Raw genomic sequence first — 16,385 nt, 5'->3', positions numbered from 1 at the left:
GAGGATGGCAGTGCCAGGCCGGCTGGGCAAAGGGAAGATGGCAGTGCCAGGCTGGCTGGGCAGAGGGAGGATGGCAGTGCCAGGCCGGCTGGGCAGAGGGATGATGGCAGTGCCAGGCTGTAGAGGGCAGAGAGGGTGGCAGTGCCAGGCTGTGGTGGTAAGGAGGGTGGCAGTGCCAGGCTGTGCTGGGCAGAGGGAGGATGGCAGTGCCAGGCCGGCTGGGAAGAGGGAGGTTGGCAGTGCCAGGCTGTGGTGGGAAGGAGGGAGGATGGCAGTGTCAGGCTGTGGTGGGAAGGAGGGTGGCAGTGCCAGGCTGTGCTGGGCAGAGGGAGGATGGCAGTGCAAAGCCGGCTGGGCAGAGGGAGGATGGCAGTGCAAAGCCGGCTGGGCAGAGGGAGGATGGCAGTGCCAGGCTGTGGTAGGCAGAGGGAGGATGGCAGTACCAGGCTGTGGTGGGCAGACGGGGGATGGCAGTCCCAGGTTGTGGTGGGAAGGAGGGAGGATGGCAGTGCCAGGCTGTGGTGGGAGGGAGGGTGGTAGTGCCAGGCTGTGGTGGGCAGAGGGAGGGTGGCAGTGCCAGGCTGTGGTGGGCAGATGGAGGATGGCAGTGCCAGGCTGTGGTGGGCAGAGGGAGGATGGCAGTGCCAGGCTGTGGTGGGCAGAGGGAGGATGGCAGTGCCAGGCTGTGGTAGGAAGGAGGGTGGCAGTGCCAGGCTGTGGTGGGCAGAGGGAGGGTGGCAGTGCCAGGCTGTGGTGGGAAGAGGGAGGGTGGCAGTGCCAGGCTGTGGTGGGCAGAGGGAGGGTGGCAGTGCAAGGCTGTGGTGGGAAGGACGGCAGTGCCAGGCTGTGGAGGACAGAGGGAGGACGGCAGTGCCAGGCTGTGGAGGACAGAGGGAGGACGGCAGTGCCAGGCTGTGGAGGACAGAGGGAGGGTGGCAGTGCCAGGCTGTGGTGGGCAGATGGAGGGTGGCAGTGCCAGGCTGTGGAGGGCAGAGGAAGGGTGGCAGTGCCAGGCTGTGGAGGGCTGAGGCAGGGTGGCAGTGCAAAGCTGTGGAGGGCAGAGGAAGGGTGGCAGTGCCAGGCTGTGGAGGGCAGAGGAAGGGCGGCAGTGCCAGGCTGTGGAGGGCAGAGGGAGGACGGCAGTGCCAGGCTGTGGAGGTCAGAGGGAGGACGGCAGTGCCAGGCTGTGGAGGGCAGAGGGAGGGCAGCAGTGCCACGCTGTGGTGGGAAGGAGGGTGGCAGTGCCAGGCTGTGCTGGAGAGAGGGAGGGTGGTGCCAGTGCAAAGCTGTGGAGGGCAGAGGAAGGGTGGCAGTGCCAGGCTGTGGAGGGCAGAGGGAGGGCGGCAGTGCCAGGCTGTGGAGGGCAGAGGGAGGGCGGCAGTGCCAGGCTGTGGAGGGCAGAGGAAGGGCGGCAGTGCCAGGCTGTGGAGGGCAGAGGGAGGGCGGCAGTGCCAGGCTGTGGTGGGAAGGAGGGTGGCAGTGCCAGGCTGTGGTGGGGAGAGGGAGGGTGGCAGTGCCAGGCTGTGGTGGGGAGATAAGGGTGGCAGTGCCAGGCTGTGGTGGGGAGATAAGGGTGGCAGTGCCAGGCTGTGCTGGCCAGAGGGAGGGTGGCAGTGCCAGGCTGTGGTGGGGAGATAAGGGTGGCAGTGCCAGGCTGTGCTGGCCAGAGGGAGGGTGGCAGTGCCAGGCTGTGGTGGGGAGATAAGGGTGGCAGTGCCAGGCTGTGCTGGCCAGAGGGATGGTGGCAGTGCCAGGCCGGCTAGGTAGAGGGAGGTTGGCAGTGCCAGGCTGTGGAGGGCAGAGAGGTTGGCAGTGCCAGGCTATGGAGGGCAGAGAGGTTGGCAGTGCCAGGCTGTGGAGGGCAGAGAGGTTGGCAGTGCCAGGCTATGGAGGGCAGAGAGGTTGGCAGTGCCAGGCTGTGGTGGAAAGGAGGATGGCAGTGCCAGGCTGTGGTGGGAAAGAGGGAGGATGGCAGTGCCAGGCTGTGGTGAGAAGTAGGGTGGCAGTACCAGGCTGTGCTGGGCAGAGGGAGGATGGCTGTGCCAGGCCGGCTGGGCAAAGGGAAGATGGCAGTGCCAGGCTGGCTGGGCAGAGGGAGGATGGCAGTGCCAGGCCGGCTGGGCAAAGGGAAGATGGCAGTGCCAGGCTGGCTGGGCAGAGGGAGGATGGCAGTGCCAGGCCGGCTGGGCAGAGGGATGATGGCAGTGCCAGGCTGTAGAGGGCAGAGAGGGTGGCAGTGCCAGGCTGTGGTGGTAAGGAGGGTGGCAGTGCCAGGCTGTGCTGGGCAGAGGGAGGATGGCAGTGCCAGGCCGGCTGGGAAGAGGGAGGTTGGCAGTGCCAGGCTGTGGTGGGAAGGAGGGAGGATGGCAGTGTCAGGCTGTGGTGGGAAGGAGGGTGGCAGTGCCAGGCTGTGCTGGGCAGAGGGAGGATGGCAGTGCAAAGCCGGCTGGGCAGAGGGAGGATGGCAGTGCAAAGCCGGCTGGGCAGAGGGAGGATGGCAGTGCCAGGCTGTGGTAGGCAGAGGGAGGATGGCAGTACCAGGCTGTGGTGGGCAGACGGGGGATGGCAGTCCCAGGTTGTGGTGGGAAGGAGGGAGGATGGCAGTGCCAGGCTGTGGTGGGAGGGAGGGTGGTAGTGCCAGGCTGTGGTGGGCAGAGGGAGGGTGGCAGTGCCAGGCTGTGGTGGGCAGATGGAGGATGGCAGTGCCAGGCTGTGGTGGGCAGAGGGAGGATGGCAGTGCCAGGCTGTGGTGGGCAGAGGGAGGATGGCAGTGCCAGGCTGTGGTAGGAAGGAGGGTGGCAGTGCCAGGCTGTGGTGGGCAGAGGGAGGGTGGCAGTGCCAGGCTGTGGTGGGAAGAGGGAGGGTGGCAGTGCCAGGCTGTGGTGGGCAGAGGGAGGGTGGCAGTGCAAGGCTGTGGTGGGAAGGACGGCAGTGCCAGGCTGTGGAGGACAGAGGGAGGACGGCAGTGCCAGGCTGTGGAGGACAGAGGGAGGACGGCAGTGCCAGGCTGTGGAGGACAGAGGGAGGGTGGCAGTGCCAGGCTGTGGTGGGCAGATGGAGGGTGGCAGTGCCAGGCTGTGGAGGGCAGAGGAAGGGTGGCAGTGCCAGGCTGTGGAGGGCTGAGGAAGGGTGGCAGTGCAAAGCTGTGGAGGGCAGAGGAAGGGTGGCAGTGCCAGGCTGTGGAGGGCAGAGGAAGGGCGGCAGTGCCAGGCTGTGGAGGGCAGAGGGAGGACGGCAGTGCCAGGCTGTGGAGGTCAGAGGGAGGACGGCAGTGCCAGGCTGTGGAGGGCAGAGGGAGGGCAGCAGTGCCACGCTGTGGTGGGAAGGAGGGTGGCAGTGCCAGGCTGTGCTGGAGAGAGGGAGGGTGGTGCCAGTGCAAAGCTGTGGAGGGCAGAGGAAGGGTGGCAGTGCCAGGCTGTGGAGGGCAGAGGGAGGGCGGCAGTGCCAGGCTGTGGAGGGCAGAGGGAGGGCGGCAGTGCCAGGCTGTGGAGGGCAGAGGGAGGGCGGCAGTGCCAGGCTGTGGAGGGCAGAGAAAGGGCGGCAGTGCCAGGCTGTGGAGGGCAGAGGGAGGGCGGCAGTGCCAGGCTGTGGTGGGAAGGAGGGTGGCAGTGCCAGGCTGTGGTGGGGAGAGGGAGGGTGGCAGTGCCAGGCTGTGGTGGGGAGATAAGGGTGGCAGTGCCAGGCTGTGGTGGGGAGATAAGGGTGGCAGTGCCAGGCTGTGCTGGCCAGAGGGAGGGTGGCAGTGCCAGGCTGTGGTGGGGAGATAAGGGTGGCAGTGCCAGGCTGTGCTGGCCAGAGGGAGGGTGGCAGTGCCAGGCTGTGGTGGGGAGATAAGGGTGGCAGTGCCAGGCTGTGCTGGCCAGAGGGATGGTGGCAGTGCCAGGCCGGCTAGGTAGAGGGAGGATGGCAGTGCCAGGCTGTGGAGGGCAGAGAGGTTGGCAGTGCCAGGCTATGGAGGGCAGAGAGGTTGGCAGTGCCAGGCTGTGGTGGAAAGGAGGATGGCAGTGCCAGGCTGTGGTGGGAAAGAGGGAGGATGGCAGTGCCAGGCTGTGGTGAGAAGTAGGGTGGCAGTACCAGGCTGTGCTGGGCAGAGGGAGGATGGCTGTGCCAGGCCGGCTGGGCAAAGGGAAGATGGCAGTGCCAGGCTGGCTGGGCAGAGGGAGGATGGCAGTGCCAGGCCGGCTGGGCAAAGGGAAGATGGCAGTGCCAGGCTGGCTGGGCAGAGGGAGGATGGCAGTGCCAGGCCGGCTGGGCAGAGGGATGATGGCAGTGCCAGGCTGTAGAGGGCAGAGAGGGTGGCAGTGCCAGGCTGTGGTGGTAAGGAGGGTGGCAGTGCCAGGCTGTGCTGGGCAGAGGGAGGATGGCAGTGCCAGGCCGGCTGGGAAGAGGGAGGTTGGCAGTGCCAGGCTGTGGTGGGAAGGAGGGAGGATGGCAGTGTCAGGCTGTGGTGGGAAGGAGGGTGGCAGTGCCAGGCTGTGCTGGGCAGAGGGAGGATGGCAGTGCAAAGCCGGCTGGGCAGAGGGAGGATGGCAGTGCAAAGCCGGCTGGGCAGAGGGAGGATGGCAGTGCCAGGCTGTGGTAGGCAGAGGGAGGATGGCAGTACCAGGCTGTGGTGGGCAGGCGGGGGATGGCAGTCCCAGGTTGTGGTGGGAAGGAGGGAGGATGGCAGTGCCAGGCTGTGGTGGGAGTGAGGGTGGTAGTGCCAGGCTGTGGTGGGCAGAGGGAGGGTGGCAGTGCCAGGCTGTGGTGGGCAGATGGAGGATGGCAGTGCCAGGCTGTGGTGGGCAGAGGGAGGATGGCAGTGCCAGGCTGTGGTGGGCAGAGGGAGGATGGCAGTGCCAGGCTGTGGTAGGAAGGAGGGTGGCAGTGCCAGGCTGTGGTGGGCAGAGGGAGGGTGGCAGTGCCAGGCTGTGGTGGGAAGAGGGAGGGTGGCAGTGCCAGGCTGTGGTGGGCAGAGGGAGGGTGGCAGTGCAAGGCTGTGGTGGGAAGGACGGCAGTGCCAGGCTGTGGAGGACAGAGGGAGGACGGCAGTGCCAGGCTGTGGAGGACAGAGGGAGGACGGCAGTGCCAGGCTGTGGAGGACAGAGGGAGGACGGCAGTGCCAGGCTGTGGAGGACAGAGGGAGGGTGGCAGTGCCAGGCTGTGGTGGGCAGATGGAGGGTGGCAGTGCCAGGCTGTGGTGGGCAGAGGGAGGGTGGCAGTGCAAGGCTGTGGTGGGCAGAGGGAGGGTGGCAGTGCAAGGCTGTGGTGGGCAGAGGGAGGGTGGCAGTGCAAGGCTGTGGTGGGCAGAGGGAGGGTGGCAGTGTCAGGCTGTGGTGGCAGAGGGAGGGTGGTAGTGCCAGGCTGTGGTGGCAGAGGGAGGGTGGCAGTGCCAGGCTGTGGTGGGCAGAGGGAGGATGGCAGTGCCAGGATGTGGTGGGAAGTAGGGAGGATGGCAGTGCCAGGCTGTGGTGGGAAGAGGGAGGATGGCAGTGCCAGGCTGTGGTGGGAAGGAGGGTGGCAGTGCCAGGCTGTGGTGGGCAGAGGGAGGGTGGTAGTGCCAGGCTGTGGAGGGCAGAGGGAGGGTGGCAGTGCCAGGCTGTGGTGGGCAGAGGGAGGGTGGCAGTGCAAGGCTGTGGTGGGAAGGATGGAGGACGGCAGTGCCAGGCTGTGGAGCAAAGAGGGAGGACGGCAGTGCCAGGCTGTGGAGGACAGAGGGAGGGTGGCAGTGCCAGGCTGTGGTGGGCAGATTGAGGATGGCAGTGCCAGGCTGTGGTGGGCAGAAAGAGGAAGGCAGTGCCAGGCTGTGGGGGCAGAGGGAGGGTGGCAGTGCCAGGCTGTGGTGGACAGAGGAAGGGTGGCAGTGTCAGGCTGTGTTTGGAAGGAGGGAGGATGGCAGTGCCAGGCTGTGTTTGGAAGGAGGGAGGATGGCAGTGCCAGGCTGTGGTGGGAAGGAGGGTGGCAGTGCAAGGCTGTGGTGGGCAGAGGGAGGGTGGTAGTGTCAGGCTGTGGAGGGCAGAGAGGGTGGCAGTGCCAGGCTGTGGTGGGAAGGAGGGTGGCAGTGCCAGGCTGTGCTGGGCAGAGGGAGGATGGCAGTGCCAGGCCGGCTGGGCAGAGGGAGGATGGCAGTGCCAGGCCGGCTGGGCAGAGGGAGGATGGCAGTGCCAGGCCGGCTGGGCAGAAAGAGGAAGGCAGTGCCAGGCTGTGGGGGCAGAGGGAGGGTGGCAGTGCCAGGCTGTGGTGGACAGAGGAAGGGTGGCAGTGTCAGGCTGTGTTTGGAAGGAGGGAGGATGGCAGTGCCAGGCTGTGTTTGGAAGGAGGGAGGATGGCAGTGCCAGGCTGTGGTGGGAAGGAGGGTGGCAGTGCAAGGCTGTGGTGGGCAGAGGGAGGGTGGTAGTGTCAGGCTGTGGAGGGCAGAGAGGGTGGCAGTGCCAGGCTGTGGTGGGAAGGAGGGTGGCAGTGCCAGGCTGTGCTGGGCAGAGGGAGGATGGCAGTGCCAGGCCGGCTGGGCAGAGGGAGGATGGCAGTGCCAGGCCGGCTGGGCAGAGGGAGGATGGCAGTGCCAGGCAGGCTGGGCAGAGAGGGAAGCAGTGCCAGGCTGTGCTGGGCAGAGGGAGGATGGCAGTGCAAGGGCGGCTGGGAAGAGGGAGGATGGCAGTGCCAGGCTGTGGTGGGAAGGAGGGAGGATGGCAGTGCCAGGATGTGCTGGGCAGAGGGAGGATGGCAGTGCAAAGGCGGGTGGGCAGAGGGAGGATGGCAGTGCCAGGCCGGATGGGCAGAGGGAGGATGGCAGTGCCAGGCTGTGGTGGGAAGGAGGGTGGCAGTGCCAGGCTGTGGTGGGAAGGAGGGTGGCAGTGCCAGGCTGTGGTGGGGAGGGAGGATGGCAGTGCCAGGCTGTGGTGGGCAGGAGGGTGGAAGTGCCAGGCTGGCTGGGCAGAGGGTGGCAGTGCCAGGCTGTGCTGGGCAGAGGGAGGATGGCAGTGCCAGGCCGGCTGGGCAGAGGGAGGATGGCAGTGCCAGGCTGTGGTGGGCAAAGGGAGGGTGGCAGTGCCAGGCTGTGGTGGGCAGAGGGAAGGTGGCAGTGCAAGGCTGTGGAGGACAGAGGGAGGACGGCAGTGCCAGGCTGTGGAGGACAGAGGGAGGACGGCAGTGCCAGGCTGTGGAGGACAGAGGGAGGATGGCAGTGCCAGGCTGTGGAGGACAGAGGGTGGACGGCAGTGCCAGGCTGTGGAGGACAGAGGGAGGGTGGCAGTGCCAGGCTGTGGTGGGCAGAGGGAGGGTGGCAGTGCCAGGCTGTGGTGGGCAGATGGAGGGTGGCAGTGCCAGGCTGTGGTGGGAAGGAGGGTGGCAGTGCCAGGCTGTGGTGGGAAGGAGGGTGGCAGTGCAAGGCTGTGGTGGGCAGAGGTAGGGTGGCAGTTCCAGGCTGTGGTGGGCAGAGGGAGGGTGGCAGTGTCAGGCTGTGGTGGCAGAGGGAGGGTGGTAGTGCCAGGCTATGGTGGGCAGATGGAGGGTGGCAGAGCCAGGATGTGGTGGGAAGTAGGGAGGATGGCAGTGCCAGGCTGTGGTGGGAAGAGGGAGGATGGCAGTGCCAGGCTGTGGTGGGAAGGAGGGTGGCAGTGCCAGGCTGTTGTGGGCAGAGGGAGGGTGGTAGTGCCAGGCTGTGGAGGGCAGAGGGAGGGTGGCAGTGCCAGGCTGTGGTGGGCAGAGGGAGGGTGGCAGTGCAAGGCTGTGGTGGGAAGGATGGAGGACGGCAGTGCCAGGCTGTGGAGAAAAGAGGGAGGACGGCAGTGCCAGGCTGTGGAGGACAGAGGGAGGGTGGCAGTGCTAGGCTGCGGTGGGCAGATGGAGGATGGCAGTGCCAGGCTGTGGTGGGCAGAAAGAGGATGGCAGTGCCAGGCTGTGGGGGCAGAGGGAGGGTGGCAGTGCCAGGCTGTGGGGGCAGGGGGAGGGTGGCAGTGCCAGGCTGTGGTGGACAGAAGAAGCTTGGCAGTGCCAGGCTGTGGTTGGAAGGAGGGAGGATGGCAGTGCCAGGCTGTGGTGGGAAGGAGGGTGGCAGGGCAAGGCTGTGGTGGGCAGAGGGAGGGTGGTAGTGTCAGGCTGTGGAGGGCAGAGGGAGGATGGCAGTGCCAGGCTGTGGAGGGCAGAGGGAGGATGGCAGTGCCAGGCCGGCTGGGCAGAGGGAGGATGGCAGTGCCAGGCCGGCTGGGCAGAGGGAGGATGGCAGTGCCAGGCAGGCTAGGCAGAGAGGGTGGCAGTGCCAGGCTGTGCTGGGCAGAGAGAGGATGGCAGTGCAAGGCCGGCTGGGAAGAGGGAAGATTGGCAGTGCCAGGCTGTGGTGGGAAGGAGGGAGGATGGCAGTGCCAGGATGTGCTGGGCAGAGGGAGGATGGCAGTGCAAAGGCGGGTGGGCAGAGGGAGGATGGCAGTGCCAGGCCGGATGGGCAGAGAGAGGATGGCAGTGCTAGGATGGCTGGGCAGAGGGAGGGTGGCAGTGCCAGGCTGGCTGGGCAGAGGGAGGATGGCAGTGCCAAGCTGTGCTGGACAGAGGGAGGATGGCAGTGCCAGGCCAGCTGGGCAGAGGAAGGATGGCAGTGCCAGGCCGGCTGGGCAGAGGGAGGATGGCAGTGCCAGGCTGTGGTGGGAAGGAGGGTGGCAGTGCCAGGCTGTGGTGGGAAGGAGGGTGGCAGTGCCAGGCTGTGGTGGGGAGGGAGGATGGCAGTGCCAGGCTGTGGTGGGCAGGAGGGTGGCAGTGCCAGGCTGGCTGGGCAGAGAGGGTGGCAGTGCCAGGCCAGCTGGGCAGAGGGAGGATGGCAGTGCCAGGCCGGCTGGGCAGAGGGAGGATGGTAGTGCCAGGCTGTGGTGGGAAGGAGAGAGGATGGCAATACCAGGCTGTGGTGGGAAGGAGGGTGGCAGTGCCAGGTTGTGCTGGGCAGAGGGAGGATGGCAGTGCCAGGCCAGCTAGGCAGAGGGAGGATGGCAGTGCCAGGCTGTGCTGGGCAGAGGGAGGATGGCAGTGCCAGGCTGTGGTAGGCAGAGGGAGGGTGGCAGTGCAAGGCTGTGGTGGGAAGGATGGAGGACGGCAGTGCCAGGCTGTGGTGGGCAGAAAGAGGACGGCAGTGCCAGGCTGTGGTGGCCAGAAAGAGGATGGCAGTGCCAGGCTGTGGTGGGAAGGAGGGTGGCAGTGCCAGGCTGTGGTGGGAAGGAGGGAGGGTGGCAGTGCCAGGCTGTGGGGGCAGAGGGAGGGTGGCAGTGCCAGGCTGTGGTGGACAGAGGGAGGGTGGCAGTGCCATGCTGTGTTTGGAAGGAGGGAGGATGGCAGTGCCAGGCTGTGGTGGGAAGGAGGGTGGCAGTGCCAGGCTGTGGTGGGCAGAGGGAGGGTGGTAGTGTCAGGCTGTGGAGGGCAGAGAGGGTGGCAGTGCCAGGCTGTGGTGGGAAGGAGGGAGGATGGCAGTGTCAGGTCGGCTGGGCAGAGGGAGGATGGCAGTGCCAGGCAGGCTGGGCAGAGGGTGGCAGTGCCAGGCTGTGCTGGGCAGAGGGAGCATGGCAGTGCCAGGCCGGCTGGGCAGAGAGGGTGGCAGTGCCAGGCTGTGCTGGGCAGAGAGGGTGGCAGTGCAAGGCCGGCTGGGAAGAGGGAGGATGGCAGTGCCAGGCTGTGGTGGGAAGAAGGGAGGATGGCAGTGCCAGGATGTGCTGGGCAGAGGGAGGATGGCAGTGCAAAGGCGGGTGGGCAGAGGGAGGATGGCAGTGCCAGGCCGGATGGGCAGAGGGAGGATGGCAGTGCTAGGCTGGATGGGCAGAGGGAGGGTGGCAGTGCCAGGCTGGCTGGGCAGAGGGAGGATGGCAGTGCCAAGCTGTGCTGAGCAGAGGGAGGATGGCAGTGCCAGGCTGTAGTGGGAAGAAGGGTGGCAGTGCCAGGCTGTAGTGGGAAGAAGGGTGGCAGTGCCAGGCTGTGGTGGGAAGGAGGGTGGCAGTGCCAGGCTGTGGTGGGGAGGGAGGATGGCAGTGCCAGGCTGTGGTGGGGAGGACGGTGGCAGTGTCAGGCTGGCTGGGCAGAGAGGGTGGCAGTGCCAGGCTGTGCTGGGCAGAGGGAGGATGGCAGTGCCAGGCCGGCTGGGCAGAGGGAGGATGGTAGTGCCAGGCTGTGGTGGGAAGGAGAGAGGATGGCAATACCAGGCTGTGGTGGGAAGGAGGGTGGCAGTGCCAGGCTGTGATGGGCAGAGGGAGGCTGGCAGTGCCAGGCCGGCTAGGCAGAGGGATGATGGCAGGATGGCAGTGCCAGGCTGTGCTGGGCAGAGGGAGGATGGCAGTGCCAGGCTGTGCTGGGCAGAGGGAGGATGGCAGTGCCATGCTGTGGTAGGCAGAGGGAGGGTGGCAGTGCCAGGCTGTGGTGGGCCCGAGGGAGGATGGCAGTACCAGGCCGGCTGGGCAGAGGGAGGATCGCTGTTCCAGGCCGGCTGGGCAGACGGAGGATGGCAGTGCCAGGCCGGCTGGGCAGAGGGAGGATGGCAGTGCCAGGCTGTGGTGGGCAGAGGGAGGGTGGCAGTGCCAGGCTGTGTTGGGCAGAGGGAGGGTGGCAGTGCCAGGCTGTGGTGGGCAGAGGGAGGGTGGATGTGCCAGGCTATGGTGGGCAGAGGGAGGGTGGATGTGCCAGGCTATGGTGGGCAGATGGAGGGTGGCAGTGCCAGGCTGTGGTGGGCAGAGGGAGGGTGGCAGTGCCAGGATGTGGTGGGAAGGAGGGAGGATGGCAGTGCCTGGCTGTGGGGGGGAAGGAGGGAGGATGGCAGTACCAGGCTGTGGTGGGAAGGAGGGAGGCAGTGCCAGGCTGTGGTGGGCAGAGGAAGGTTGGTAGTGCCAGGCTGTGGAGGGAAGTCGGGAGGATGGCAGTGCCAGGCTGTGGTGGGAAGAGGAAGGATGGCAGTGCCAGGCTGTGGTGGGAAGGAGGGTGGCAGTGCCAGGCTGTTGTGGGCAGAGGGAGGGTGGTAGTGCCAGGCTGTGGAGGGCAGAGGGAGGGTGGCAGTGCCAGGCTGTGGTGGGCAGAGGGAGGGTGGCAGTGCAAGGCTGTGGTGGGAAGGATGGAGTACGGCAGTGCCAGGCTGTGGAGAACAGAGGGAGGACGGCAGTGCCAGGCTGTGGAGGACAGAGGGAGGGTGGCAGTGCCAGGCTGTGGTGGGCAGATGGAGGATGGCAATGCCAGGCTGTGGTGGGAAGGAGGAAGGCAGTGCCAGGCTGTGGGGGCAGAGGGAGGGTGGCAGTGCCAGGCTGTGGTGGACAGAGGGAGGATGGCAGTGCCAGGCTGTGGTGGGAAGGAGGGTGGCAGTGCCAGGCTGTGGTGGGCAGAGGGAGGTTGGCAGCGCCAGGCTGTGTTGGGAAGGAGGGAGGATGGCAGTGCCAGGGCGGCTGCGCAGAGGGAGGATGGCAGTGCCAGGCCGGCTGGGCAGAGGGAGGATGGCAGTGCCAGGCCGTGCTGGGCAGAGGGAGGATGGCAGTGCCAGGCTGTGGTAGGCAGAGGGAGGGTGGCAGTGCCAGGTTGTGGTGGGCCGAGGGAGGATGGCAGTACCAGGCCGGCTGGGCAGAGGGAGGAACGCTGTACCAGGCCGGCTGGGCAGACGGAGGATGGCAGTGCCAGGCCGGCTGGGCAGAGGGAGGATGGCAGTGCCAGGCTGTGGTGGGCAGAGGGAGGGTGGCAGTGCCAGGCTGTGGTGGGCAGAGGGAGGATGGCAGTGCCAGGCTGTGGTGGGCAGAGGGAGGGTGGCAGTGCCAGGCTGTGGTGGGCAGAGGGAGGGTGGCAGTGCCAGGCTATGGTGGGCAGATGGAGGGTGGCAGTGCCAGGCTGTGGTGGGAAGGAGGGAGGATGGCAGTGCCTGGCTGTGGGGGGGGGGAGGAGGGAGGATGGCAGTGCCTGGCTGTGGGGGGGGAAGGAGGGAGGATGGCAGTGCCAGGCTGTAGTGGGAAGGAGGGAGGCAGTGCCAGGCTGTGGTGGGCAGAGGGAGGGTGGTAGTGCCAGGCTGTGGAGGGCAGAGGGAGGGTGGCAGTGACAGGCTGTGGTGGGCAGAGGGAGGGTGGCAGTGCAAGGCTGTGGTGGGCGGAGGGAGGGTGGCAGTGCAAGGCTGTGGTGGGAAGGAGGGAGGACGGCAGTGCCAGGCTGTGGAGGACAGAGGGAGGACGGCAGTGCCAGGCTGTGGAGGACAGAGGGAGGACGGCAGTGCCAGGCTGTGGAGGACAGAGGGAGAGTGGCAGTGCCAGGCTGTGGTGGGCAGAGGGAGGATGGCAGTACCAGGCTGTGTTGGGAGGGAGGATGGCAGCGCCAGGCTGTGGTGGGAGGGAGGATGGCAGTGCCAGGCTGTGGTGGGCAGAAGGTGGGTGGTAGTGCCAGGCTGTGGAGGGCAGAGGGAGGATGGCAGTGCCAGGCTGTGCTGGGCAGAGGGAGGGTGGCAGTGCAATGCTGTGGTAGGCAGAGGGAGGGTGGCAGTGCCAGGCCGGCTGGGCAGAGGGAGGATCGCTGTACCAGGCCGGCTGGGCAGACGGAGGATGGCAGTGCCAGGCCGGCCCGGCAGAGGGAGGGTGGCAGTGCCAGGCTGTGGTGGGCAGAGGGAGGGTGGCAGTGCCAGGCTGTGGTGGGGAAAGGGAGGGTGGCAGTGCCAGGCTGTGGTGGGCAAAGTGTGGGTGGCAGTGCCAGGCTGTGGTGGCCAAAGGGAGGGTGGCAGTGCCAGGCTGTGGTGGGCAAAGGGAGGGTGGCAGTGCCAGGCTGTGGTGGGAAGAGGGAGGGTGGCAGTGCCAGGCTGTGGAGGACAGAGGGAGGACGGCAGTGCCAGGCTGTTGAGGACAGAGGGAGGACGGCAGTGCCAGGCTGTGGAGGACAGAGGGAGGGTGGCAGTGCCAGGCTGTGGAGGGCAGAGGGATGGCGGCAGTGCCAGGCTGTGGAGGGCAGATGGAGGATGGCAGTGCCAGGCTGTGGTGGGCAGAGGGAGGGTGGCAGTGACAGGCTGTGGTGTGCAGAGGGAGGGTGGCAGTGCCAGGCTGTGGTGTGCAGAGGGAGGGTGGCAGTGCCAGGCTATGGAGGGCAGAGGTAGGGTGGCAGTGCCAGGCTGTGGTGGGCAGTGGGAGGGTGGCAGTGCCAGGCTGTGGTGGGCAGAGGGAGGGTGGCAGTGCCAGACTGTGGTGGGCAGAGGGAGGGTGGCAGTGCCAGGCTGTGGTGGGCAGAGGGAGGGTGGCAGTGCCAGGCTGTGGTGTGCAGAGGAAGGGCAGCCTAGTGCCAGACAATGTTGGGCAGAGGGAGGGTGGTACCCATGCCAGGCTGTGGTGGGAAGAGGGAGGGAGGCAGTGCCAGGCAATGGTGGGCAGAAGGGTGGCACCAGTGCAAAACTGTGGAGGGCAGAGAGAGGCAGTTCCAGGCGTGGGCAAAGAGGGTGGCAGAGCCAGGCAGTGGTGGATGGATGTAGTGCCAAGCTGTGGTGGGCAGAGGTAGGCAGTTCCAGGTTGTGGTGGGCAGAGGGAGCTGTGGTGGGCAGAGGGAGGCCGTGCCAGGCAGAGGGAGGCTGTGATAGGCAGAGGTAGGCCGTGCCAGGCAGAGGTAGGCCGTGCCAGGCTGTAGTGGGCAGAGGTAGGCCGTGCCAGGCAGAGGGAGGCTGTGCCAGGTTGTAGTGGGCAGAGGAAGGCCATGCCAGGCAGAGGTAGGCTGTGGTGGGCAGAGGGAGCTGTGGTGGGCAGAGGGAGGCCGTGCCAGGCAGAGGGAGGCTGTGTCAGGCTGCGGTGGGCAGAGGGAGGCCGTGCCAGGCTGTAGTGGGCAGAGGTAGGCCGTGCCAAGCAGACGGAGGCTGTGCCAGGATGTAGTGGGCAGAGGTAGGCCGTGCCAGGCAGAGGGAGGATGTGCCAGGCTGTGTTGGGAAGGAGGGAGGATGGTAGTGCCAGGCTGTGGAGGGCAGAGGAAGGGTGGCAGTGCCAGGCTGTGGTGGACAGATGGAGGAAGGTAGTGCCAGGCTGTGGTGGGAAGGAGGGAGGATGGCAGTGCCAGGCTGTGGTGGGAAGGAGGGAGGATGGCAGTGCCAGGCTGTGGTGGGCAGAGGGAGGGTGGCAGTGTCAGGCTGTGGTGGGCAGAGGGAGGGTGGCAGTGCCAGGCTGTGGTGGGCAGTGGGAGGGTGGCAGTGCCAGGCTGTGATGGGCAGTGGGAGGGTGGCAGTGCCAGGCTGTGGTGGGCAGTGGGAGGGTGGCAGTGCATGGCTGTGGTGGGCAGAGGTAGGGTGGCAGTGCCAGGCTGTGGTGGGCAGAGGGAGGGTGGCAGTGCCAGGCTGTGGTGGGCAGAGAGAGGGTGGCAGTGCCAGGCTGTGGTGGGCAGAGGGAGGGTGGCAGTGCCAGGCTGTGGTGGGCAGAGGGAGGGTGGCAGTGCCAGGCTGTGGTGGGCAGAGGGAGGGTGGCAGTGCCAGGCTGTGGAGGGAAGGAGGGTGGCAGTGCCAGGCTGTGGTGGGCAGAGAGAGGGTGGCAGTGCCAGGCTGTGGTGGGAAGGAGAGTGGCAGTGCCAGGCTGTGGTGGGCAGAGGGAGGGTGGCAGTGCCAGGCTGTGGTGGGCAGAGGGAGGGTGGCAGTGCCAGGCTGTGGTGGGCAGAGGGAGGGTGGCAGTGCCAGGCTGTGGTGGGCAGAGGGAGGGTGGCACTGCCAGGCTGTGGTGTGCCGAGGAAGGGCAGCCTAGTGCCAGACAATGGTGGGCAGAGGGAGGGTGGTACCCATGCCAGGATGTGGTGGGAAGAGGGAGGGAGGCAGTGCCAGGCAATGGTGGGCAGAAGGGTGGCACCAGTGCAAAACTGTGGAGGGCAGAGAGGCAGTTCCAGGCGTGGGCAAAGAGGGTGGCAGAGCCAGGCAGTGGTGGATGGATGTAGTGCCAATCTGTGGAGGGCAGAGGTAGGCAGTTCCAGGTTGTGGTGGGCAGAGGGAGCTGTGGTGGGCAGAGAGAGGTCGTGCCAGGCAGAGGGAGGCTGTGCCAGGCTGTGGTGGGCAGAGGGAGACCGTGCCAGGCAGAGGGAGGCTGTGCCAGGCTGTAGTGGGCAGATGGAGGCCGTGCCAGGCAGAGGGAGGCGGTGGTGGGCAGAGGGAGGCCGTGCCAGGCAGAGGGAGGCTGTGGTGGGCAGAGGAAGGCCGTGGCAGGCAGAGGGAGGCTGTGCCAGGCTGCGGTGGGCAGAGGGAGGCCGTGCCAGGCTGCGGTGGGCAGAGGGAGGCCGTGCCAGGCTGCAGTGGGCAGAGGGAGGCCGTGCCAGGCTGTAGTGGGCAGAGGGAGGCAGTGCCAGGCTGTAGTGGGCAGAGGGAGGCCGTGCCAGGCTGTAGTGGGCCAAGGGAGGCCGTGCCAGGCTGTAGTGGGCAGAGGTAGACTGTGTCAGGCTGTATTGGGCAGAGAGGAAGTGCCAGGCTGTGGTGGGCAGAGGGAGGCCATGCTAGGCTGTGGGGATGGATGTACAGCTGGCAGCAGTGCCAGGCTGGTGATGTCAGTGTGAGCATTGTAAGGCTGTAACGTGAAGTTAGCAGAAAGGAGTAGAGAGCAAACATTCTTACCCAGTGTGTAGATTCCACAGGTACAGAGCGCCCCCCTCAGTACACAGACACAGCTCCCCGGATATGTGAGGGCTGGAGGAGAGAGAAGGCGTCAGTATAAAGCCGTCACCCCGTCCTAGGTGGGTTTTTTTTACATTTATTTTTTATTGAAAAAACTTCAAACATGGAAAATATTAATCTCTAAATTGCTTATAGTAAAAATCTCTGCCAACAAAAAGTCAACAAAGCAAAGCAGTGATAACATAAGCCAAATTCCATATATATTATAGAGCATAAAAGGTAAAGAAGTAATGTACCTATCATAGCTATTACCAAATTATCATTATGCGAAAAGAAAAACAGCAACGGTTAAATCCCCCTGGAGACAAGGCTCACAGAAAGGCAGGGAAATTCTGAAGGGTGGAGGCTTCTAGGAGGCTGAAGGGGTGCAGATTCCAGCAGAGTCCATTACCAGATCATCAAGCAACTCACAGGTGCTCAGCAGACCAGGCTCACAGCAAGGCAGGGAAATTCTGAAGGGTGGGCAGCCTCCAGCAGAGTCCACTACCAGATCATCAAGCAACTCACAGGTGCTCAGCAGACCAGGCCGACCAAGGATCCCATAGATCAGCTTATATCTCTTCTATTATACAATCAGTGGGGGCCCCAACCATGCTCTCAAACATCTCGGACCAGTCTTCAAGATCCGCCTGAACACCCAACCTGTCCGGCCAATGTGTCATCGGAGGTATAATGTCGGATGCCTGTTGATACCACAGGGTAGAATATAGAATTTACTTGGACATAAGGGATTCCTCGTGTCTTCCTTCTCCAAGTCAGTCAGAACCCCAGACTAGGGTTTGTTGAGAGCCTATTGAACCATAACCCTGGA

The 16,385-nt window shown here is 65.8% G+C and overlaps 1 protein-coding gene across 1 annotated transcript in view; it reads right to left on the bottom strand.

The window, feature by feature from the left end:
* Positions 1-16,385, bottom strand: part of TAF1C (TATA-box binding protein associated factor, RNA polymerase I subunit C) — a 140,909-nt gene that overhangs the window by 11,264 nt on the left and 113,260 nt on the right. Inside the window, exon 10 of the mRNA XM_068253378.1 lies at positions 15,515-15,586. Within this exon, the coding sequence (XP_068109479.1) occupies positions 15,515-15,586 (72 nt within the window). The remainder of the gene's footprint in view (positions 1-15,514; positions 15,587-16,385) is intronic.

Source organism: Hyperolius riggenbachi, chromosome 1 (genome assembly GCF_040937935.1).
Source record: "Hyperolius riggenbachi isolate aHypRig1 chromosome 1, aHypRig1.pri, whole genome shotgun sequence".
Lineage (NCBI taxonomy): Eukaryota > Metazoa > Chordata > Amphibia > Anura > Hyperoliidae > Hyperolius > Hyperolius riggenbachi.
Note: the sequence above shows the minus strand (reverse complement) of the source record. Positions and strands in the feature narration are given on the sequence as shown.